This window comes from Babylonia areolata, chromosome 24 (assembly GCF_041734735.1).
Source record: "Babylonia areolata isolate BAREFJ2019XMU chromosome 24, ASM4173473v1, whole genome shotgun sequence".
Lineage (NCBI taxonomy): Eukaryota > Metazoa > Mollusca > Gastropoda > Neogastropoda > Buccinidae > Babylonia > Babylonia areolata.
In genome coordinates this window covers 29,516,621-29,542,966 of record NC_134899.1, presented here as the reverse complement: position 1 = coordinate 29,542,966, position 26,346 = coordinate 29,516,621, and the positions used below count along the sequence as shown (strand labels likewise).

General features: G+C 40.9%; 1 protein-coding gene across 1 annotated transcript in view; it reads right to left on the bottom strand.

The window, feature by feature from the left end:
- LOC143298819 (inverted formin-2-like) overlaps positions 1-26,346 on the bottom strand; it is a 33,124-nt gene that overhangs the window by 5,367 nt on the left and 1,411 nt on the right. The window contains exons 2-18 of the mRNA XM_076611809.1: positions 26,006-26,237; positions 23,566-23,700; positions 21,235-21,350; positions 19,505-19,664; positions 18,396-18,469; positions 17,088-17,272; positions 13,046-13,172; positions 11,122-11,584; positions 10,207-10,322; positions 9,783-9,947; positions 7,444-7,701; positions 5,332-5,510; positions 4,415-4,535; positions 3,622-3,786; positions 2,948-3,056; positions 1,831-2,211; positions 116-471 (exon numbers count right to left, since the gene is read on the bottom strand). Of these exons, the coding sequence (XP_076467924.1) occupies positions 116-471; positions 1,831-2,211; positions 2,948-3,056; positions 3,622-3,786; positions 4,415-4,535; positions 5,332-5,510; positions 7,444-7,701; positions 9,783-9,947; positions 10,207-10,322; positions 11,122-11,584; positions 13,046-13,172; positions 17,088-17,272; positions 18,396-18,469; positions 19,505-19,664; positions 21,235-21,350; positions 23,566-23,700; positions 26,006-26,237 (3,342 nt within the window). The remainder of the gene's footprint in view (positions 1-115; positions 472-1,830; positions 2,212-2,947; positions 3,057-3,621; positions 3,787-4,414; positions 4,536-5,331; positions 5,511-7,443; positions 7,702-9,782; positions 9,948-10,206; positions 10,323-11,121; positions 11,585-13,045; positions 13,173-17,087; positions 17,273-18,395; positions 18,470-19,504; positions 19,665-21,234; positions 21,351-23,565; positions 23,701-26,005; positions 26,238-26,346) is intronic.

Sequence of the window (26,346 nt, the reverse complement as noted above, 5' to 3'; positions counted from 1 at the left end):
CTGACAAACAAGACACTTACACATTTACTATGAACAATATAGCAAATGATGTCCATGACAAAAGAGGCCTAATGTGGTCACCATAGTCAGACACACCCCTGTCTATATCACCTACCTCTGGCTCGTAGACAACTGGTCCTGCATTCAGCTTCATCATCATGTGATCGCTTTCCTGCCGGCGTGCATACGGATCCTCCAAATTCAGCGTGGCCAGGGTCGTACTACTTTCAGGGACAGCCAATGGGGCGTGCACACCCACTTCACTCTTTCTCTCCTTCTCTTTCATTTTTTCATACTTGAGCCACTTCTGGTGAATGAGGATGGAATCGGTCAAGTCGCTCTTGCTGCGGTGGTGACAGGCCACAGGGGGGGAGGCCGCAGTCAGCTGACTCACTCGTGGGTGAGAAGGCTTGGGATCCTGTTTCAGCTTGGCAGGGGGCTGGCCTGGATTGGCATCCAACAGATCATTGGCTGCACGCACAGAATAGGTGTTTCGTGCTGTACTGTTTTGTTTGGTACTGGAATACACTGTACTGCTATACAGTACATTATCTGGTGTTACTTTTTCAGAGGGGAGAGGGTCATGTTTCTTTAGAATTCTCTGTTACATTCAGACATCTCCTCTGGCAGAGCCCTCTGATGTACATCTGGTTCATTTTCAGTCCAAAGCATTTGGACAAGTGTGTGTGTGTGGCTCTGTATATGACTGACTGTGGTGTGTGCACACCTGCGTATCTGTGTCAATGTGTGCATGTGCATTTGGATGTCTGCTGTGAGTGTGCATGTAGAGATTAATTCTTGCATATTCCCACAAATATGTTTTAAATGGCCATTGCCTTTTTCACTAACTGCTTTTCACCATTCTTTAACTTCTGGTGTTTTTATTCACTGGCAAAAGTGAACTATGTCATACTGTAGGAATCTCTGACAATGAAATGGGCATGGTACACGTCAGAGTTAAACTGAAAGTTGAGTTCTCTGCATGTGAAAAAAATTGTCTAACAGCTTATATGGTTTGACATAAGCTGAAGTTACCTGATATGACTGGTGAACATGTTGCTTTCATTCACGTTTCCACAAAATGAATATCTGTAATTGCTACAAACTGACAACAACAACAAAAAAAGAAAAGAAATGTATGTCTGAGAAGAACGGACTGGCATATTGTGACATTTGCCATGACATACAGATGACTAGATGAAGGGTGTTTTATTACATGACCAAGACCAACTTGTGTTTGTTCTGTATTGTCTATGTGTTCTGTGTGGCTTGTTCAGGATTAAAGAGGCTACGCCAGTCTTGAATAAAAGCTAATTTGTGTTTGCACATTTCTTCTGTCTTTGCTGCTGTGTGCACATGTCAAATGATTGGTATAAGGACAGGCCCGGCACTTCCTTTCTTGAGGAAGTGTCTGGGTTTGTTCCAATGTACCTTTTGTTTACCTGTGTGCTAGCTGAATCGGTAGAGTAAGCAGCACTGACTTGAAGTTGTGTACCTTGTGAATGGAGACAGTTACCACTCTTTACTATTTGTTAATCAACACCAACTTGGTTGATGATTCTTCCACAACACAATGAACAAAAACTGCAAGTTCTTTAACATGCACATTTGATTTTCTGCATGCAAATGTACAACTGCTGACCTGGGAGACTGAAAAATCTCAAACCTCAACTCACCACTCATCTGGGACCAAACCCAGGACACTCAGAATTAAGTCCAATGTTCTAACCACTTGCCTATCACATCCTTTTATTTACTGAAATAGTTTTGGTTCTTCATTTCTTTAAGAAGCAACTAAAAGCGGGAAAAGCACTACAAAACACAACATACCTGAACTGGTCATGACCATCTTTTTCCCAGGGTATTTAGGAGTCAGATGGAACAGATCATCCTCCAGGTTTTCACTGGTGGGCCGGTTCATCATGGGGGTGCCTACGATGCTGATGTGACTCAGCTCCAGGGGGCGTCTCTTGGACTCCGGGGATGATCCCATCGGAGTGGCACATGCAGATGGGATTGGTGTCACCCTTTGGTGGGGTCTGTGTGGTGTCATCGTCGCCCTTTTTTCTTCGGGTAGTGCCGGCGTTTCCTCCTGCTCTGGGGTGGAGAGCTGAGACGAGGGCACCACTGGATGGAAGTTGCCGTGGTGGAGTTCTGTCAGGATACGTTCCACCACTTTCTTCCGGTCTTCCATCATGGAAGAACTGGCACCTGACAAAAAAAAAGAGAGAAATAATAATAATATAAAACAATTTTAAAAGGCAGGGAGGGTGTGGGGGAGTAGAGTGAGTTCTACAGAACGTACCATTTTTCTTTTCACTGCAGTTTAGAAATTAAAAACAAAATCTTTTTCTGGATATTTCAATCTGTGGGTAGGGCTTAAATGAGCCATGCTTGATGCTCTTCCCATGCTTTTTGTGTTCATGTGCTTATGCTATGTTGTTTCTTTCAGTAAAAATTGTTTAAAGCAAAAAAAAAAAAACAAAAAAAAGTGACACACCTACATCCATGGGTTTCTCTTGCCACCCTCATTTTTTCTTTCTTTCTTTCTGCGTTCATACACTGCAATTCCCAAGCTCACTTGTACGAAGAGGGCTTTTACATGTATAACCATTTATATCCCTCCATTAAGGCAGTCATGCACCATTTTCAGAGGTGTACATGGTGGGTATGTTAATTTTTTCATAACCTGATGAGCACTGACATGGATTACAGGATCTTTAACTGGCATAACTGATCTGCATGTGAAAACATATAAGGGTGATTAAGGCACTAACAGAACTGCACACATGTTGACCTGGGAGACTGCAAAAATCTTTACTTTTTTTTTTCTCTCTCACTATTTGGTTCAAAATACAGTCTAAATTTCGTGGCAAATCAGAAAAAAAGGCAGAAGTATGAAATAATGTAATGATAAGCACATTTTATTGATTTCAGTGCTATTTACCTGCTTCTTTTCCAAACTCTAAGGCAAGTCGTTTGTGTTTCAGTTTGGCCTTGAACTGATCGCTTCGACGTCGAGCCTGTGTCCTCTGCCGTTTGAAAAGGGTGTTTTCCTGAATGGAAAAAAAGTAGCAGTTACTAGCATGACGAATAAAGATACAAATCAAAGTCATACTAAATTCTTACTAATAAACATTTTTTTTTTTAAACAGAGATATTCTTGTTTTCCCCCTTAATATCATGCTTTTATCTACTTTTTACAATGGAAAACAAAAACAACTTTTGGTAATGTCATGAAATGTTTGTGTATGAATGGAAATTAGTATATGAGTATTTTGGCTGAATGACTTGTGCAGGGTTAGCTTGTGAAAGTTTTTCCGTTGTAGTGTTCAAATAAATGTTTTACACATTAGTTTTAACACTGTACTGGACAATTGAACATGTTTTACATGGAAAAGCACTGCATAAATCAAATCGTTAATATTTTCAAATATATTGTTTTCAATTACATCTGCAAATTGCTTGTTTTACTTCTGTTTTCTTTTCTTTGTGTGTGTGTGTGGGGGGTGGGGGGGGGTGCGCGTGCGTGCGTGTTTGATAAAAATCTACACAGTGATGAAGCACGATAGCCTTACACACTCATGACAGAGACAGACCGACTGTCAAATGGCAACTTACAAGTCGTGCCTTGCGCATGTCCTTGAGGAAAGCCAGGATGTCACGGAGACAGGTCTGAAGGTTGAAGATGGAGGTGGGCTCACACACATACACTGCCACCTGCTTGGTCAGCTCTCGCAGCTCTCCAATCGACTGCTGCATGTCTGTGAAGTCTCTCTTCACTCCCTGTAAAGGAACATGACGAGTTCTTTTAAATGCATTCCCATCCCCCAAAACAGAGTAGATATGCCTAATTGGTGGCATTAAAACAGCCCTTTCTCTGAAGTAAGTGAACACATATATGTTTAAAATAGATGAGACATGGTAAGTGTATATTATTAACTCACTGTGGACGACAGCTGAAATAACTCTTAACAGAGTCACTCAGCGCAGAATTCTAAATATGCATGTAACAACGAACTCTGTGAGTCCAAAACTCATCCATATTCAAGTTTTCTCGATTCACACCATGTTTCATCAGTTCTAGTCCTTTGCATAGTCTGAATTTTAAAGCCGAAATTGTCTAAAAATCAGAAGTAAATGGCCAAAAAAAGTTTTTATGGACAGCAACAGTGACAAGGAGCCAAATTAACCCCAAGTGACATCAATTTTGATGCACAAAATAACTTATCTAAAGCTCATTCCATCTCCTATCATCATTCTAAGTTTTCTGCCAACAAATATTACAGTGGTGCTTTTTTGTTTTACAACCTGTTTTCTATCCAGTTTTTCAAGGTAGCCTCCAGCAAGGAATGCCACTGGCCTTTCCTAAATGGATTACTGGTAAATGCCGTTTACAAATGGAGCCACCCACCTCCAGAAAGAGGTGGAAAATGTCAGTGATGGTTGGGTGGGCCGATTTCAGCTGTCCAACAAAGTGCTTCAGCTGACCATTCAGACCAGTCACGTCATTCTTGATCTCCTCTGGGGAATGTCTGAAATATACACAAGAACTTAATGAATGCACACATACTATACATGTGTGTGAATGTATGGTTTGTATTTGTTTGTGGGAATGTCAGCTTGCCTGTTAGCATGCCCATCTGCAAGAAACTGCATAAATACGCTACCACAGAAGTGAGATGTGTTCATGTTAGCAAGTGTACATTTGAATGTACATATTTGGTGTGCTTATATTATGACAATGTGTTTGTCCAAGAGGCTATGGAAATGTATGTTAAAAAAAAAAGGTGAGACTGAAGGAGGCAGTAAGTGCAACAACTGAATGAACTGACTCAACCAACTATTCAGCCAATTTTGATTAAATCAAAAGAAAACCATCAGTAAAAAGTGAAATACTTCTTGAAGGGGAAACAGTTGCTAAAAATGAAGCAATTCAGTTAAGAGTAACCATCCAAAAATGTGAAGACAGCTTATCAAACACAATCTGAAAAAAAAGAAAACATCCCCCCAAAAAATCTGTGCTAACTTTCCCCAAATGAAGCCCTCATTCTAGAACAGAACCATATGTATTTTCACAAGACACACATGCATGTGTACATACACAAACACTGACATATTCACTCCAAAACATTTAGCCCAATCATTCACTTTCCCAAAGCATTCAACAAATATTCACTCCAAAACATTTAGCCCAATCATTCACTTTCCCAAAGCATTCAACAAATATTCACTCCAAAACATTTAGCCCAATCATTCACTTTCCCAAAGCATTCAACAAATATATATCAATGTCACAACATCAGGCAACAAATGCGCAGAGCCACTGACTTTGCTGCTTCGTCCAGTGTGGGGATTTCCGACAGCAGAGAGAACATGCGATCGTCTGTGTCGTCAATGATGGCCACTACTTGGTGCAGCAGGGTGTGGTTGGTTTCCACAGAGTTCACTTCCCTCAGCCGCCGCAGACTGCTCAGCCGCAGACCTCTGGCATTGCCGTTGAACTGACCCTGTACACATTGCCGACGTGACATCTCCAATAAAGATGTATGTTGATGTTGATTATGAACTTTGCGTGTGTTCTTGTTCCCTTGAATTCTTTGTGTGTGTGTGTGTGTGTGTGTGTTCGATTCTGATTCTTATTAAAGCATTCTATATGCTTCACCCCTGTGTATTGTACTGTAATACTTTTCATCACAACAGATTTCTATGTGAAATTATGGCTGCTTTCCACAGATTGGGTGTATTTCCAGTCCTATTTCACCCACATTTCAAAAAAGAAATTTCCATCTGCAAGTGTTTTATCATCAGAGTGGATATTTTCCACAGAACTATACCATGGACAATAACCGTTTTGATGCCCATGGTTCTTTCATGTGAGCAAAGCACATAATCATGAGTGAATGTGGGAGGTTGCAGCACATGAACACAGAAGTGTCTGATCAGTCTACAAGAGCTGTAAAGCTGTTCTAGATTGAAATAAAAAGAAAAAAGAAAAGAAAAAAAAGACAAATTCAACACACATACTGCACACACACAAACACACACCTCAAGCCTCCTACAACCGACACTGGAGTTGTAAGGTTGATCTGATTTTTTTTTTTTTTTTCAATAGACACAAACCCACAAGCCTCCAAAACAACTTCATGGTAGTGGTAAGCACTCACGCTGCACACACACACCCCACAAACCTCTTACAACTGACTTGGTAGTCATAAATGGATTTTGTTATTTTTTTGTTTGTTGTTTTTTTTAACTTTTTTAATAATAATAATAATAATAATAATAAAAACCACTCATGCTGCACACACACACAAACACCCACCTACCCTCTCCACCCTACCCTAGGCCCCCTACAAGCCTCCTATGATCAACATGTCATAGTAGTTGTAAGGCTGATTTAGATTTTTAACAAAACAAGAACAAGAAGCAAAGCCTTCAAGACTGACTTGTGCTTTGCACTTATCCAGTCAAGGAATCATGAGGAGAAAAAAAAAGATATTAAAAAAAATCATTGAAAAGTGCCCTGTATTAAATATGATATATAAAATAAGCTTGGGAGAAAAAAAAAAAAGAAAAAGATATGCGAGCAGAATCGAACCATGCATGTTTAGTTCTGAAGCAAGCAGACTAATCCCCACTGATGCGGCGCATCTGACATCATTCGAGTAAATTTAATACTTAAAAGAATATTGACCATTTCTTCTTCGTGCAACAAATAGACGTGGCAGTAGTGGACATAATAATGCCATTTAAATCATGTTTTGTGTGTTTAATCATATCTTGATTATTATTTTATTTTGGTGGTAAAGAAGACTTTGCTATCCCTTGAAGCACACAGCAACACATGGTAGATCTCTAGATCTGCATGAACCAGTTGAGGCCAACAACGAGCTGAAAGAAACGATATTGATTCCATTTTTCTTTTATGTTCATTCCAGTTAATTCAGTGTCCACTCTAGAATATTTACATGCAGTAAACACGCCAATGGTGTAGTTAGTATTACTGTATGTGTTCTGTCCACAATTTGTATTTCTTTCCTTTTAATTGTGAACAAGAAAAACAAGGTCATGTCTTCGAAGACAACCTACCTGCTAGCAGGCCTAACTCAGTGCGAAACGGTTTTTAGAATTTTTGGATTTCAGAACAAACCTGAACGAAATAAACCGTTAATGATTAAGAAAAAACAGCTGAATTCGGGAGACTTACACCCTGTTATTGGTATGACTGTGAAGATTTTTTTCAAAGTATGTTTAAGTCAAATTTGGTATTGGCAGACAATGTATTTCCAGAAAAAATGGCAATGTTAAAGTTTACCACGGACACACAGACAACCGAACAACATAGACTCACTTTGTTTAAACAAGTGAGTCAAAAAATACTCAACACTCATGCTACACGCACACACACACACACACACACACAAGCCTCCTACGACTGACATGGTTCAGGAAGTTGCCAACACGCAGCACCAGGTGCAAGAGGTCGCGGAGCGCCTGGCTGTTCAGCAGGAACCAACACGCCCCCACCATGGCCCGCAGCGCCCTCTGCAGGCGGGAGATGTTGGCGGAGAACTGGAGGCGCGTCAGGTGCCCCAGCATGAGGGTGGGGTAGTCGGGGATGTCCATCAGGTGCAGCAGGAACTGTTCCGCCATCCCAATGTCCAGCAGGCTGCCATTGTACTGCTTCAGCATCACCATCTGGATCAACACACACACACATCACATGGTCACTTTTTTTTTCTTCTTCTTTTTTTTTTGGAAAGTCATCCAAAGCTGTTCGCAGATTACATGGTTTCAGTATCTGGAAGCATCTGTCAACACTGATGATAACAGTGTCTGGACTCTGACAGCATTACATCATTTGCTCGTTGTACTGCATTATTTTCAATGTCTCTAAAACAGTTAACATGGTATCATCTTCTGAACAGTTTGTCAGTACAGGCAACATCAATAGTATTAATAAGAACAAAGAGTTATGTACCATAAAGTTTGGTCTATAAGCCGCGACTTTTTAACCCAGCTTCAGCCTCTGCAGCTTATACAGTGATGCGGCTTATTTGAGGATTTTAACGATCACGGGAGTGTCACGTTCTCGTCAACTCACCAAAATCATGATTTCTGTCCATGAAATTTTGGATGAGCTTCAGGTTAGTGTGCTAACTTTTCACGTTTTATAAATCAAATCCCCACACATCAAAGCCTTCAGATCAGCATTCAGTTCTACTATGCTCAAGTGTGCACCCTCATCATGCTGAAAACGCGACGTAATGCCTATGATGCAGCCTTCAAATTGAAGACGATCGACCTAGCAGACAACAGTGCAAGCGAGGCTGAAGCGAGAAGTGAAAGCGAGGCTGAAGTCAGTGACAAGATGGCGGAGGAAGCTGTGCTGGTTCTCTTTAACTCGGACACTGAAGACGAAGATTTCAGTGGATTCAGTGAGCAGGATAACGTTGAATAAATGTGACTATCCCTAAGTTATGGATCTTATTTTCGTTTTTTTTTTGTTTGTTTTTTTTTGTGGCACTAGCAGTATTTCTTTTCTATTGCTTTTCGCTTGTGTTTATTTCATAACCTACAGTATTGACAGCTTTTCTGTAGTATCAGTATGTGTTTCAGTACCGGAAATAAGTGCGGCTTATAAGCCAGTGCGGCTTATATATGTATGAAGTTCAATTTTTTCCAAAATTTAGTGGGTGCGGCTTATATACCAGTGTGCTCAATAGACCGAACTTTACGGTAAATAGAGTGAGTTGATGTCTGTGAGCAATACTTTAGTCTTCATCTGCAAATATCACTGTATAAACAACAGTATGAAGTATCAGTTCCTGTGGTCAACATGGTATCAGCGTTATAAACTGCTACTGGCAGTACTGGCATTTCCTTGTGTAACTTACTTCTCTTTGCTCTAGCTGGAGGCAGAAGGCACCAACAAATATTCCCCAGTCATTTCGGTCTGAAGCGAGTCAGCTGATTTCGTTCCAGGTCTTGCCTGCTGTTTTCAGTTTATCTTCAACAGTATCAGAGGCAATGAAAAAGCGGACATTCTGGCAAAAGACGGTGCACAGAAGGAGCAGGCCAACAAACTGGTGTCATACGATGAAATCAAGACAATCATCAAGGCACAGCAAGGAATAAAGTGGCGCCTCCAGCACCCCAAATACAACCCATAAGACAGATACCATTTGCTGGAACGACGGGAACAGGTCAAGATCTTCCGCCTGAGGACTGGACACAACCGCCTGCTCCTCCACATGCACACAAAATTTGGCATTGGACAGAGTGGAGAGTGCCCTTGTGGTGAGGGACCAATGACAACCGACCACATCCTTCAAGACTGTAGGACGCATGCAGCATCCAGGAGGAAGTACTGGCCAACACTGACAGCAGTGGAAGCCAAGCTGTACTGCACCCTGGAGGAGCTGCAACGGACGGCAGCCTTCACTGAGGACACCAGGCTGCTCATCTAATGAGAGGCGAACGAGGAAGAAGAAGATCTTCAACGGTTCTCCTCCTTGTGCATAGTGGTCTGCCTCTTTCTTTCCCTGAGGGCAGTATATGGCCGTCTGGTTTTATCTATCTTAAGGACATGACCCAGCCATCTCCAGAGTCTCTAATTCACCTCATCCAAGATGTTGATGGATCTGATCCTGACTAATTTCTGACTCTGTGCATGCGCCTGACATTTTGTCCTAAAATGGTTTAATTTATCTGTGTTTACATTGTAGGTTCTTACCATACAGCATAGAATTGTTCACATCGTTCCTGTGTACTATTACCTCATCAGGACAAGGCATGATGTCATGCAGGTATTTCAGCAGAGGCAGGGTCAGCCCCCGAGCCTCAGAGTCGATGAGGTTTCTGACCAGCTCATCGGGCTCCACCTCCAGTCGGTTGAGGAACAGGTTGATCTTCAACCGCACCTCACCTGCCAGCAGTGCCACCTGTAACAGTAAGGAAATGAACATTTCAGAAACGCTGCTGAAAGTACACTGCAATATGCCACTGTTCATAAAAGAAAGAGCAAAGTAATGTTACATTCTGTCTAAAAGGTGAATTTCACCCATCAACTTTGACCACTACACTTCATACACCAGTGCATCTTTTTGATGGATGCACTAGATAGAACAAGTAGGCTTTTCAATCACACATGTGCCCAGGAACCAGTATTCCAATGTGCAACGTAAGCAAACAATATCTTACCTCTTCGCTGGCATTCATCATGTGTGTTTCAGCAAACAGGGTCTCTAGGCGATTGTAGTCTGGCTCCACACTGGGTATCACTTCCCTGGGCTCCCACACACATCCTTTGCTTTCCTCTGGGAAACATCAGGAATAAGTGAGTGGAAAAGATATGGAGTGTTCACTTGTGTGTGTCTAAGTGACAACAGTCAGAGTGAATGCATGTGGAAGAGGTCAGGAGGATTCATTAGTGTGTGTCAAAGTGACACAAAGTTCATATGTAATGTATGCATTTGGATGAGTCATGAAGTTTCACCAGTGTGTGCCAAAGTGACACAGTCCATGTATATGCATATGGATGAGGTCAGGAGTGTTCATTGCTGTGTGTCAAAGTGAAACAGAGTCTGTATCGATACATATGTATTTGTGTAATTGCATTTGCATGAGTATTCAGACTTGCACAAACATGCACACATGTGTGCATTGTTGTGTGATGTGTGCATGCATGGTGTTGTGTGTTTTGTGTGCATCTGTGTTTATGTATGCATGTTTGTGTATGTCTTTATGTGTGCTTGCATGTGTGCATTTGTGCATATTTGTGACCATGAACATGCGTGAATGTTGTGTATGTTAGCAAGTTAAATAAAACTCCTTTAATAAAAGCAGTCCAGTTGTTGAAAACTAATAGAGTAATTTTCTGTGAAGCCAAATAGCAAATACAAATAATCTAAGCAATGGCATTGTTTTACAAAAACAGGGCATTAAAATAAAATGAAAAAAAATAAAACAGTACATAATTAAATCTGAATAACAATACGAAATAAAATGAAATAAAATAATGTGAAATAAACACGCACACACACAAAAAAAAATAACAATCTGAAAATAATGATCTAATAACAATAAGCAACAAGAAAAAGAAACACCAGTTCTTACCCACTATGGAATCCTGGATCTTAACCCACTTGAAGTTCCTCATGGGCTGGGATGGCAACGGCACAGCCATCATCTTGAACCCCGACTGGTTCAAGCCCCTCTGATACGATCGTCCGTCCAGAGACCCCCTTCTGGATGTTACAAAACTAAAAGCTGACGGCGCTTTAGTGTTCATCAGGGGCAGCGAAGGTCTTGACGGATGCACGTTCATTTCAGGGAAATCAGGTATTAATGGACGTTTGAAATGATCCCTTGATGCTGGAGCCGCAGAAGGGGATGGGTTGTTCAGGTCATTTAGATCCTCCAAGAGATCTGGTTCGGGAGTGTTGGGTCGGCTTTTGTTCTTGGTATAACGTTTTTCTTTGTCATTGAAGTTGTCATACATGCTGTCGTTGTTGTTGGAGGGGGACAGGGCCGTGTCCGGTCTTGCTTCTGATACTTGGGACACCAGTGATCGAGTTACCTAATGAAAATACAGTGTTATATAATAAAGGATGTACATATGAACACACAAACATGTGACATTCACACTTACAGACTTATAAAAAAACTTATGCAATAGGAAGAATAGCAGTTCATTAAATTCTAGGTGTCTACAAATGTAGAAAACAAACATGCATGTTACAGATCTTAAGTTATAATCCATGTCAACACATGAGGCAAGATTATGTCAACACAAACATACCTAGCATGCACATCCCTGAAAATGGCATATGGCTGCCTAAATAACAAGGTCCACACCCTATCCACCCCAAAAAAGGGGGTAATATATGGAAAATGACTGCTCATGAATAAAAGCAAAGAAAGAAAGAAGAAAGAAGAAGAAAGACACTGCCAGATAGCTCCTGGGAAGCCTTATTGTTTGCTACAGGCCTACAGACACTGAGCAATAAGCCCTGCATGATGTGACGTGAGCCAATAACAAAGGCCTCACAGCCTCATGTCAGTCTATATGGCAAAGACTTGTCTTGCATACATGATCACGGCTTGTGCTTAGCAGTAGCACTGGTACTGTAGTTATATGTGGAGTGATGGCCTAGAGGTAACGCATCCGTCTAGGAAGCGAGAGAATCTGAGTGCGCTGGTTTGAATCACAGCATAGCCGCTGATATTTTCTCCCCCTCCACTAGACCTTGAGTGGTGGTCTGGGCGCTAGTCATTCGGATGAGACGATAAACCAAGGTCCCGTATGCAGCATGCACTTAGCGCATGTAACAGAACCCACAGCAACAAAAGGGTTGTTCCTGGCAAAATTCTGTAGAAAAATCCACTTCGATAGGAAAAACAAATAAAACTGCATGCAGGAAAAAAATACAAAAAAAAGGGTGGCGCTGTAGTATAACGACACGCTCACCCTGGGGAGAGCAGCCCGAATTTCACACAGAGAAATCTGCTGTGATAAAAAGAAATACTAATACAAATAAAAATATTATTTCATGTGACAAAATCTTGGGTCTTCTGACTTGCTCTTCCATCTGGACAGGACACTGGATCACACAACACAAGGTACACACAACTGCCCCCTTTGCAAGAAAATATGGTCTACACCTGATGACAAAAATAAGCATTTTCATGTTTTCATGTTTTTATTCTCCCAGTCTCCTGTCTATTACTCTCTTTCTTTCTTTCTTTGCAAGTTTTCTGCCCAGCTCCCCACCCCAGTCTCCAGTCACTTTCATTTCTTAATTACCTGTTTTCTCAACAGTTCCCAACCCCAATCTTCCATCACTCACTCACTTTCCTTTATTCATTACCTGTTTTCTAAACAGCTCCCAACCCCTATCTCCAGTCACTACTTCATGGGCTGTGACTCCCACGTTGACTCGTATAAGTGAAAGTGTGCTTTCACATGCATGACTGTTTTTAACCCGCCATGTAGAAAGTCATACTCCATTTTTGTGGGCATCTCCTATCACTCACTCACTCTCATTTCTTCCACCAGCAGGTCGTCGACCTGGCGAGGGTTGAGGGAGGACAGGGTGGCTGCACTGAGCCGACTGGAATGGACAACATGGTGCACCTGTTGCTCCACCACGTCCCACAGCCGGTCTCTGCACACACACACACACACACACACACACACACACACAGCAACAAAGTTAAACAAGGGAGAACACCAACCAAACAATCAAAGTCCTGTAGAGTCTACCACTGTAACTCCCACCAACTATCAGCTGTCTTGAAGAACTACCGATACAGCAGGAATTTCTTTCTTTTTTTTTGTTGCGTATGTGTGGAGTCAGGAAACAATTTTTTTTCATGATAAAGAATATGAGTCTGAACAACATACTTTCTGACATCCACTTATAATGTATGGCATTATCAAGACTGCAGACAGAGACATAATATTATGTCAATACACTGTTCTGCTTCCATATTTTTTGTCAGAACTAATTTGATCTGAACTCTCTATCTGACTCACTTTGAAAATAATTTCTAATGAGGGTATTGTGATTTTGATGACTGTTATACAGTTCACCTTCACCTTCACCTATCCCGTAGTCTTGTGGACCGTTGGGGCGCCACAGGTGATCTGGCAACCAGCATCCTCCAATCCTCTCGGTTTTCTGACCTCCTGACTGTATCACTCAACCTCAAGCCCGTCCATTCTGGGATGTTGTCCTTCCATCTCTTCCTCTGTCTGCCTCTCCTTCTCCCCCCTTGCACTGTGCCCTGCAGGAATGTCTTGGCAAGCCCTGATGATCTCGTGACATGGCCATACCATTTGAGCTTGCGTCTCTTGACCAAGGTCAACAGGTCTTCGTAGGGCCCAATGGCTTGCCTGATTCTGCTTCGAACTTCTTCGTTCGTGATATGATCTTTGTAGGAGATGCCCAGGAGTCTTCGAAAGCATCTCATCTCAGTGGGTTTTTCAGTTACTGCCTTTCTAACCAAGAGATCTATGCACAAAAGTTAATGTGCCATGCAGAAGAGTAGTATCAGGCTTTGCATATCCACTCTACAAGTCAACATCTACAAGGTAGAGTTTATCCAAATTTTGATATTGTTATTCGCCGATGATGTTGCCTTGTTATCTGACAGCATAATTGGTCTTCAAACCCAACTGAATGTTCTGTTCGAAACCGCCAGACGCCTTGACTTAGTTGTAAACCTTGATAAATCAAATATTGTTGTCTTTAGAAATGGAGGTTTTCTTGCACAGAACGAGGCATGGATGTTCGGTGATGCACAACTGAAAACTGTTAGCATGTACAAGTATCTTGGTGTTATCCTTACTACCCGACTTTCTTTCCAACCCACTATGCGTGATTTGTCTGAACGTGCGAGAAAGGGATGTGCAGCTATCTTTAAAATGCTTTGGTCTATTGGTGAACACTCCCCTAGTATTTTTTTCAAACTATTTGACATGCAAATCAAACCAATTTTGACATACGGAGCAGAAGTTTGGGGTTTGACTGGAAATCAAGAGTGCATTGAAAGGGTGCACTTGTCTGCAATGAAGCGTCTTTTGGGCGTGAGTCAGAGAGCACCAAGACACTTGATTTACGGTGAACTTGGTCGCTATCCCCTGTATGTGACCACCTACTCCAAGTGTCTTAAATTTTGGCTTCGTATTGTCTTTATGGATAATGACCGTTTCCCTAAGAAAGCTTATAATATGATGTTATCATTGCAAAGTCATAATTATTGTACTTGGGCTTGCTCTGTGAGAAATGTTTTGTATAAATTTGGATTTGGTGTTGTTTGGGAGGCTCAGTCAGTTGGTAATGTCAAAATGTTTATGACTGAATTTAAGCAGCGTCTGGTTGATTGCTTTACTCAAGACTGGAGTTCAGCTCTCCAGTCTCACGATTTTTATGATGTGTATTCAGCTTACAACCAGTCCTTGTCATTTAAACCTTACTTGAATAATGTCAAATGTATAAATATGCGCCGTGTTTTTTCGCAGTTTAGAATTGGAATGTCCAACTTACGCTCACACTTTTTGCAGTTTAACTATGATGGGCAAAGTAGGAATTGTCCTTTTTGTGATGACACTCCGGAAACCGAAATGCATTTTCTTTTGGTCTGCCCTAAGTACTGTTCCCTGCGCTCTCAGTTTATTCCTGCTAAATTTCACAAACATCCAAGTGCATCTAAGATGTCCATGTTGTTATCTTGTGCGAGCGAGAGATTGAGTGTTAGTATATGCAAGTTTGTATTCAAAGCGTTTTCATTACGAGCAAATGCTCTAGAATCGTTATCGATGCCCATGTAGTTCAATGGTTGTCCTAATATTCATTTCCCTGTATTAATTCTGTTTGTCCTTGTGAACTCCATTGTTATGGATCTGTGGTCTGACAATTAAAATATTTCGACTTCGACTTCGACTTCAACATCTACAAGGTGCAAATCAAGAGATTACAGAAAACAGATATCATTTATCACTCAGTACTGCATTGACCACAAACTCTAGCCTAACAGAGCAAATCTATCAGCCAGAGTTGGTACCAATACAGGACACCAAACATTAACCCTTTCCTTCTGATATCGGTAGGAGCCGGCACTGCTCGCGCGCGCGCAGCGCCTCAATGCGTCCGGCGCCGGCAGCATGTGTGTGGTACTTTTCCATCATGTGCTGACGCCGTGACTATGCTCAACAGGCACTAAAAGTTGTTGGAAAGTTCCCTACTATAGTCCAATAATCTGGCATCGCTATTTTTGGATGCTAGCACCACTTCCATTCACAAAGAAAGGAGGGAAACTGCGTGTGGAGAGTTGTGAATGAAACTCACCGATTTTCACAATGGCGTCATCTGCATGCACCAGTGAGTTCGAGGACTATTCAGCGGAGGAATTAGGTCTTATATTAGAAGAAGTGTCCAAATATGATGCGAATGAAGAGTGTGAAGAATTAGAAGAAGATTCTGATGTGCATTTAGGTTCCGATCAAGGAGAAGAAAGTGGTGAAAGTGATCCCGAGGACAATGTGCCACTCGCCGCTCTGCAAACCACGTGGCGACTGGCTACTCAGCCTACCAACGTGGCCACATTCCAGCAGCCGACAGGCCCTGCGCATTCACTGCCAAGCACTGCCACCTCTCTGGATTTTTTTTTTTTTTGTTTATACCCATCACATTTTTTCAAGTTGCAGCAGAAGAGACCAACAGATATGCCCGACAAAAACAAGCAGCCCGGGGCACACCTGACCCCCTATGGTTCAAAACAACACCTGACAAAATGCGGGCCTATCTCTCTGTGCTGATCGCAGGACAGCAAAGGGACGAGGGGTAGAAACATCGTATATGTGTTCTTTCTGTCAGGTACCTCTCTGCTTCCACAGGAATGACTGTTTCCGTGATTACCATGGACAGAATGTGGCTCAACCTTAGGACAAGCTACCTTGTTTTTGTTTATGTGTGTGTGTGTGCTTACCTGTAGTTTTGGTGACTGTGACACTTAGCAGTGACACTCTACTCACTATCCTTACTGTACAGTTATACATTGTGTGCATATATAAACCGATCTGTACAAAGTGCTTAGAACAGTGACATAAGAGCAACATGGAACTGTGCTTGAAATTATCTCCAGTAACTCTTCAGTTGTGACAACTGACACTAGTTGTGTGACATTCTTTGGATTACCTGTGGGGACTGTACTGGCAGACAGGAGACAGATCATCTCAGGTAGGCCGCAGCTTCATTTCACAACACTAACGTGCATGTGCATGGAATAACTGCATGTTGGTGTGCTGTATCAGAATTGTCACCATCGCATGTGACATATTTGGTGACATTTTGGTGACAGAGACACGACCATTCACATCTAGACACACAGAATCTCGCTCACATGACAGAACAAAGCCTCATGACCATACCTGCCGAATTTTATGACTCTAGAGGTTTATTCTTGGTTGTGGTTAAGCGTGAACCATAATACCCATTTTGAGGCTAAACTCACCAAAAGAATCCAAAATCTAGGGGAGTCTGGCCTCAGAGAATCTGAATACAAGAGGGTTAACTCACTTGTCATCTTTCTCCAGCATTTCAATGGCCAGCAAGTCTTGCAGAATGTTGACCATGGACACCATGCGACTTGTGCCAAACACACGGGTCTGCAGTGCTTCCACCACTTCTGAAGGACTTGACATGTCCACTTCCGCTCTGCCATAAAGCAGCTCCTCATCTGAATGTTTGCTGTCATGGAATGTCTGTGTACAAAACAAACAATTGGGATTGTAAGTGGCTGCACACACACACACACATTTTTTTTTAAATTATGGAATTGAAAGGGAAAAAAACTGGTAAAACTGGATAAATCGTCAAAAATATATTAATAACAATTGAGGAAATGGCTAACCCATGTCCAAAATAAGTCAAAGAGAACAACAATGAAGCAAACCCACTGATCATCTTCTTCAGGTTTGACGACAATACCGTGGCTGTTGATGACAATACCGTGGCTATCAGTCCTAAAACTCAAACCCACTCAACCCATGCACTGACAAATCCACAACCAGAACACAAAACAAATGAATTTTTCTTTCCCTCATAAAGATCACCAATTACAGATTCCACAACAACTCACTGACAAGTCTTCCTCCCCATACAAACATCACTAATTACACAGCTTCCAGAAAAACTCACTGACAAGTCTTCCCTCATAAACATCATTATTATACAGCTTCCAGAAAAAAACTCAAGTCTTCCTTCCCTCACAAACACTGACATTTACAAACTTTCCACCAATGGTGCCATCAGTCTTATCAAGCCATATATTTGTCCACTTCCCACTTCTGTTAAATCCTTTTGCACCAACACCCACTCCAGCCCACCCTCCACCTTGTTCCATTTTTCATGTCTACTTGTATCACCTATCCAACTGTAAATAAACTGTGGACAATGGACATGCTACTCACAGTTATCCAATCACTACAATGAGCAACCAATACAAAGCCCTTTCCTCCCAGTTTGTAATAATAGCAGCACTATCACGAGAGGAAACAATAACATATGAATAATAAAATTGATCAGAAGAGCCATATTTTGTGCAAGTGCTCTGTGATATTGCCCAGGGTCTATGTAAAAATGACTGATTTCAAATACATATATATTCAATTTCAAATTATGCATCCAGTGAAACCAGACTGATAAAAGTGATATTGGTCCAGTGACTGTGAAAAATCACTCTTCATACACAAAAACATGTGACATACCTCCCTTGCTATTACAATTCTTTAGAAGTGGAAAAAAAAGAAACACACAAAAAATATGCACATACAAAACTTCCAAACAGTAGACATGCTTGGACACAACATGATGGATCAAACTCACTTGAATCTGAATGTGCAGGTCATCATCAGTTTCCTCTCGCTGCAGAAAGTTGATGACGTCCAGTAAGGTCAGTCCTGTACAACAACAAAACAACAGATGTTCCATTTCATGTTTCTGACCATTTTTCCCACATCTAACTGGCACTATATTTGCTCCATGTCACTGCTCCTGATTTATCTCCTCATTCACTGATTGCTTCTGACCTCCATGTTTTCCTTCTGATATTGCTGTTAATCGTTTGATAAATTCTAGTCATATCATACATTGACTGGGTTTTTTTTAATTTATTCTCCTGGTTATATTAACAGGAGAAATGATTAATACTGGACTGTTCACTTCAAACATAACCCATTAGCTGTCTTCTTTTACAAGACAAATCAATTCTTACTGAAGTTGAATCTATCATGAAGATAAGATATAATCAAATAGTGTAAAATTAGCAAGAACAATAACTTTTAGGAAAAGATGATAAATATGTGCATTCTTTCTTTCCTTCTTCTGAATCTTCACAGCTTGTTTGGAATTAGTTTTCTATCCAGCAGCTAGGTTTTTGTGTGAATTATTAGGAGACTTTGACAAGGTGTGATATTCGTCCCTTCTGGGGTTTCTGAGTCCAAATGTGGCTACAAACATTGATCTTTACATGAAATGAGCAATTATATGACTATAAGAAAGTTAGTCAAAGAATGATCCTTAATAAATGGGCACAACACTCAAGGTGAATAGTTTGCTGAGACTTCCACCCCAAGGGTTATTACTAATAATAGTCTGAACCTTGACTGACAGCACATGGCAGGTTATAAGAGGTACTTCTATGAAGCTGACATATTAGCACACATGCATACATGCACACACACAAATGCATACACATTATGTACAAGCACACACACACACATTAATTTGATTAAAACACACATACATGCTCATGCAAACTCACAAAGCTCAAGTATGCATTCTGCTCCTTTTGAAGATTCCGATTCTTGGAAAGTGGATCATCACACTACATAAATTCCACCCATAAATCTCTAAACTAAATACAACATGGAACGATATCAAACCATAACTCCCACCGTCTATCCATATATACACATTTCCTCCTTACCCCTTACCTATCATCTGATTGCGAATCCTGCATCGCTGAGTAAGGTCATGGTTGCAGTTGATGATGGTATTGATGAAGGTCATCACCGCTGTCTTGTGAGGTACTGTCTCTGCCGCCTTAAGTTCATTCACTACCACGCTGTACTTGTGATACTGGTCCGTCTTCCGCTGTCAACAGACCATTTCCAGTTTTAACCCTTTCAATTCCAAGCCTATCTTATGTTCAGTGACAACTATTTGCCAACACATGTTTTAATCATGGAGGGTAATATATATATATTTTTTTTAATAATTCTAGCATGCAAACTACGAAAAGAAAGTATATATATATATATATATATATATATAAAACCTATTCTTTACTGAAAGGAAAATTAACGCACTAACCACAGTGGAGTGATGGTCTAGAGGTAACGCGTCCACCTAGGAAGGGAGAAAATCTGAGCGCACTGGTTCGAATCACAGTTCAGCCACCAATATTTTCTCCCCCTCCACTAGACCTTGAGTGGTGGTCTGGACGCTAGTCATTCAGATGAGACAATAAACCAAGGTCTTGTGTGCAGCATGCACTTTGTGCACATAAAAGAACCCACGGCAACAAAAGGGTTGTTCCTGGCAAAATTCTGTAGAAAAATCCACTTTGATAGGAAAAACAAAACTGCAAGCAGAAAAAAAAGAAGAAAAAAAGGTGGCGCTGTAGTGTAGCGAAGCGCTCTCCCTGGTGAGGGAAGCCCGAATTTCACCCAGAGAAATCTGTTGTGATAACAAGAGAAATACATACAAATACAAATTATGACAATTTCACATTAATATAATGATTTTGTAATAGGAAATTCTTACATGGACGAGGATGGAAATTTCTATCAGTAATTTCCAACCTGGGGCATTCAAGGGGTTATATATATGAGATCAACCCTTGAAAACGGAGTGTAGCTGCCTTATGGCAGGGTAAAAAGGGTCATACACATAAAAGCCCACTCGTGTACATAAGAGTGACCATGGGAGTTGCAGCCCACGAACAAAGAAGATATGAGATCAATATCTACGGTATGCTATGAACCTCAACTTTTTCATCCACATGTGTATGTGTGTATGCGTATGCATGTGCGTGCGCATGTGTGCTCTGTGTCTGATGGAAGAGTTATTGTACAGAACAGTGCTAGGTTTTACAGCGCTTGATAAATGTACTATTATCAATATATGACATTGTATATGTATTTATTCCACATCAATACGAAATATACATATGACATAAGATACTGATTCCACATAAATGAAAAGTATATATATGTATCAGAAGAAAGAGAAAGTTTAAATTACAGTAATGAATAAGAATGAAAAAAATCAGTCTACAGCTCACATGTTAGCTACCAAACAAACTGTTCCAAGAAGAAAACCTGAAGCATTTCTTAAACTGCAGGGTCCATGTGAACTTATTGAAAACATCCACAATTCATACAAAAGCCTTTTCATAAATGTTTCAAGTTTATCTGGCACATTTATCGACATCCTTTCACCACAGATGTTCAAATTTACATTGTGTAAAAATATGTGCTTCTTTGTTTGAACAGTAAGGTACAAAACAGTATCTCCTCATTTAAAGCGAAAGTACAAAAAAGTTGACAGTGAACAAAACAAAACCAAAAAAAAGCCTATTTTCTTGTCTTGTTACACTGGCACACAGATCTCCAGTTGAATACAGAATGATACAGCAGAAAGACTGAACAGTCATAAGTACCTTGTGATGGTTCAAGCCTTCCAGAATACAGTTGTAGCCCTGCTGGCTGTGGGCACAGAAGGCAGCCAGCATCTCCAAGATCTGTTTCTTTGGCAGCGTGTTGGTGATCTCCAGTCCTGCATGCGTATTGTTACTGTCAGTGCAAGTATGCTTACACGTGAATGTGAGTGTCTTAGTGGATATGTGGGAGTGGGGGGTGGGTAGTGTGTTGGGTGTGAGTGGGTGTGGGGGTGGGTGATGGGTGTCGTGTGCCTGTTTGTGCACATATAAGAATGTGCATGCATGTAAATGAGTGTGTGTAAATGTCAATGCATGTTTTGTGTGTATGCATATACATGTCTGCAAATGCTTGTATGAATAATTGTACATGCATCCGAATAAGAGTGCTTGTGCATGCACACAATCAAGAGTATGCATACATGCAAAAGTGTGTGTAAACTGTGCGCGTGAATGTCTTGTCTCTAAATTCCTGTATGAATGTGTGTACATTTAAGTGTGTGTATAAATATGTGTGTGCAAGTAATAGTGTGTGCATGTATGTGTGCACACATAAATGTATTGCATATGAATGTGTATATGTGTGCAAAAATGTGTGCAAGCGTAATTGTGTCTGTGTGCATCTTATGTTACAGATGTAAATGGAGAAGAGATTAATACTTGTTAGATTGTGGCAACTGCAATTAAAAAATGGTTTCTGTATTTGTTCAAGAATGAACATTTAAAAGCTAGAAAACTGGAAGGTTTGCAAGGGAAATCTGCACAGCAAAAATATTCACTTGCCAGGGAAAATACTTATAAAGCCTTAGTTTCACATTTAATGATTTACAAATACTTAACCCTTTCGCTGCCAGGAAAATAAGATTTAAGTGAAATCTATTTGCCAGGGTTTTTTCACAAAAAACGGGTATAAATTTTCAAAAAATTCTGTGCTCTTTGTTATTGGAGAAAGACCCATAAAAGTATATATTTTCTGAAAGGTAAATGAATAAAGAATACAAAACACATGCTGTTTTCCCATTTTATATATTTTTAGTGACATGCTGTTGTTTTGAAATCAGTGTTTTGTTTTTTGTCACATTTTCAACTTGTTCATTACAAACATTAGTCAGGTAATTTGCACAAAAACATCATATTTTCTGGACAAATGGATATCTGCAAACACAAAATCATACTAGAACAACCACAATATATATATATATATATATATTTTTAAGAGATAGATACACAATACATTGTGACTTCTCCAAGTGATAAGATGGATGTGAGGCCACGCCCCCTCAGTCTCCACCCCCCTCCTCCTCACCCCTCTCACACGGTCACTTGATTCAGTTCTCATCAGACCGCGTTGGCTGCGTGCCAAGAATATCGCTCTGCTGCTAATTCGGTCATCTGTCATCTGCTAACATCTGTACAGCCGGCATCACTCACTGACAGTTGCATCTTGGCCACTCTCTTGATTACTCCCTTTATTTTCTATCAGATCGTCCTATAAATGTTCATCACTATCTTCTCCTTCGAATTTATGCTTCAATTCTTTCTGAGCATCAGCTAAAGAAAGAAATCATGGTTGATTTAGTTCGTCACGATCGCATGTCTTGAGCACGGCGTCAGTCCGACATTTTGTTGAGCGAGCGAGGAGAGAAGTCAGGCAAACACTTGGACAGTGACCCAACCAAAACGTTCAAATAAAGGACTGCTTCATGACGTAGATGGGGTTTCTAGCTATGAATAGAATCTAGAGAGGTTCCCCAGGCTAAAGCTACCACTATTTTTGCCAAGGAAGTGAATGTAAACCAGGGAAAAGTCAGAATATTTCGATGACGAGTTATCTCGTCATGCAGGCAGCGAAGCATACATGCTTGCCATGACGAGTTATCTCGTCATGCAGGCAGCCTAGGGGTTAAATGTGTGTATCATGCCAGCCATGTGAAAATTTAAACATGTACCATAGGTTTCTTACAGTTATAGGCACGTGACTGTGAAGGGAGTGCAAATCTGTTTTGCCAACTGAAAATGTGTGTTTTGTTTATTTATCTGTATAATAATAATAATAAAAATATAGGTTTATATAGCACAGTACCCCCATCTCAGATGGGGCTCACTGCGCTTGTATATTTTATTTCCCATTGATTTTATTCAACAGTCAGTAGATGTGCAGTTTGGTTGTGTGCAAATATGATGATTAAAAAAATAATAAAATAAAAAACTCCAGCACAAGTCCAACAGAATGACTGGTGTTTCTTTTTTCTGCTCTGCCCATCATTTGCATGTTTCAAATGCACTAACCCTGCCCTACTCCCACCCCTGGATGTCCCACACACAGCCACATACCCATGACAAGTTTGTTGGCAGCGGAAGGGGTCTGCAGAAGATAGTCGATGCCCAGGTGTGTGTTCAGGATGGCGCGAATACAAGAGATGCAGTCAATCTGCAGAATGGCATCACTGAAGCTGGTGAATGTCTTTCCTGAAAAAAAAATGCATCAGTCAGCAGAAAGTCAACGTGGGATTGCAAAATGAAATAGGTTTAGAAGTTTTCCTCTAACTTTATTTGAATACAAGAATGTATTACATGCATTTGCAACATGAGTAAGTGTGCAAATGAAAAAAAAAATTCAAGGTTACAAATAAATTAGTAATGATGCTAAAAGGAGAAACAAAGGATTTATCAAGTTTCATTTCCATTACAGTTACTTTTAACTCAACCTTAAATTATGATTTATGATCAATAAGACAAATCTGAAACACAATAAAGCCTAGTGATACATAGTCATGGTAACAGAGGGTAAAAAAAAAAAGAGGGGAGATGGGGAGTAGGGGGATTTTTACATGTATATGTGATCAATGTTAAATCCCATCCATTTGTTTTATGTAAGATTAAGACTAAGAGAAAGAAAAAAAAAAGTCATGCAGTAAAATATCTGTGGCACATCTCTGCAGGTTTTTTCTCCATCTCTGAATTCATTGTAACTGTAAGTGATGGAGAGTTGGAATCTACATCAGTCACCCAGATGGCCACACCTCCACTCACTCTCTGCCTGCGGGTCGTCAAACTACTGGGCCGAACTTACTGCTCTGAGAGAAGCTGCCAGACTGATCAAAGCAGACCAACACCCGCCTGAACACGTAGTCTTTCTGACAGACTGCAGATCAGCCATCCAAAAATTGCAGTCACCCAGTGAGCAGTTGGAAAGAGACACACAGCGCCTGCTTGGCGATCTCTCGCAACACACACACGTCGCTGTCCAGTGGATCCCTGCCCACTGTGGTCTGGCAGGAAACGAGGAGGCGGACAGACTGGCCAAGTCTGGCAGCAGACTGGAGCAGACAAACCAGCCAGTCTCATACAGGGAGGCAAAAACTCTGGTCAAACGAAAATTCAAAAACACATTCCAGCAACAACATAGCCATCCACCTGATGACCAGATGCCTCACCTGCAGCAATTCCAGCAGACAATCATATTCCGACTACGCACAGGGCACTGCCGCCTGCGAGACCACATGTACCGAATGAAGCTGTCACACACTCCTGACTGCCCGTGTAAGACAGGCCTACAAACCCCAGAGCACATCCTGCAGTCCTGCCCCCTGTATCAAGATGCACAGACGCAGCAGTGGCCCTATGGAGCCACACTAGCAGAAAAGCTCTGGGGCACCAAAAAAGACCTCATCAAGACCACCACCTTCATTTCCAGCATAGGACTGCAAGTCTGAGACCATGTTCACGGGGAACGCAGAAGAAGAAGAAGGAGAGTTGAAATCAATAAAATTGCTTGTACTGTAGAAGCTGCTAGGAAATGCATCCAAACTGAGTGTTTTGAATGTATACATATTATGTAAGACTGAAGCTGTGTGAATGCTTTTGAACTGTCAGGGTCACTGTCAGGCAGTATGTGATCAAGTGTGCTGTCAAGTTGTTGACATGTTCAATGATGTTGTCCAGTGTCAGTTTTGTGACTTAATGCTGACTGGCAATCAAAACACAAACATGGGGTTCACAGCTCAATACTGTAAAAGTGTAATCTTGAGTATAAATATAAGAATCAAACTCAGTTTGGTTTTAAAACAAACATAAAATTGCACCTTAAAGTATAAGAAAATTAACAGGATAAATCCTTCAGGTTGTTAAGACAAAGACAGAGCACATTATTACTCTTGACTTACAGTTGCACCCTTCATTCAGACAGAAACCATCTTGGGGGGAAAAAAATAACAACATAATTAACAAACAAAAAATCTAAAAATGGAAATCCACTAGAGGCATTTTCTTCAAGCATATACCATGTACAGCAGGTGCAGTATTTAAACACATCCTAGAAGTAGTTTATTGTGTACTGCCGTCAGCAGAATTCATCAACTCTTGGATACAAACTGCAGAGACACATGCAAACTGTGGTCAGCATAAATCAATATTAATGATAACAATGTCGTGTCCATATCTGAGCTCAATCCAATAACCAGTTAACAAGATACATGTGAAAATATTCTGACAGAACTTTGCAAAAGCATCAGCAGTTACAATTTCAGATCAACCATCCCTAAAATTAACACTTATTTAGTGCTCTACAAGTACAGCACAACATTCTTTCCTTCTGTGTTCACACACTGCAGTCTCTAATATGCTTCATAAATGTATGGGCTTTTATTTGTTTTGATATGTCTTTCTTAAGCGTGTATCCAGTTCTGTACCTCTCCATGTGGACATACTCTGTCCTCCATTTTCAGGAAAGAAATTGCTAACCAGGGCAAAAGACACCCATATCATGATTTACCTGTCATCTGACATAAGGAGTCCAGCAGACTATCCAGTCCCCCCAGTGACACAAACTCCTGCAGCCAAGTAACGCTGCAGCGCTCCAGCTGGGAGCGCAGGGCATAGTAGACATGCACTGAGGGGCTGTGGGAGGCCATCACACAAGCCTGAGCGTCCGTGCCATCCAGACGGAATTCCAGCTGTCCAGATGACAGGGTGGAGTTGGAGTCACTCGTTGTGGCCTTCATCATCTTGATGATAAAGTGAAAGTACAAGTGTGATCAGTAGATCAGGCAGAATACCATCACTGTTATTTCCTTTCTATTATTTTTAAAGGGGGGAAAAAATTCAAAACGCTGA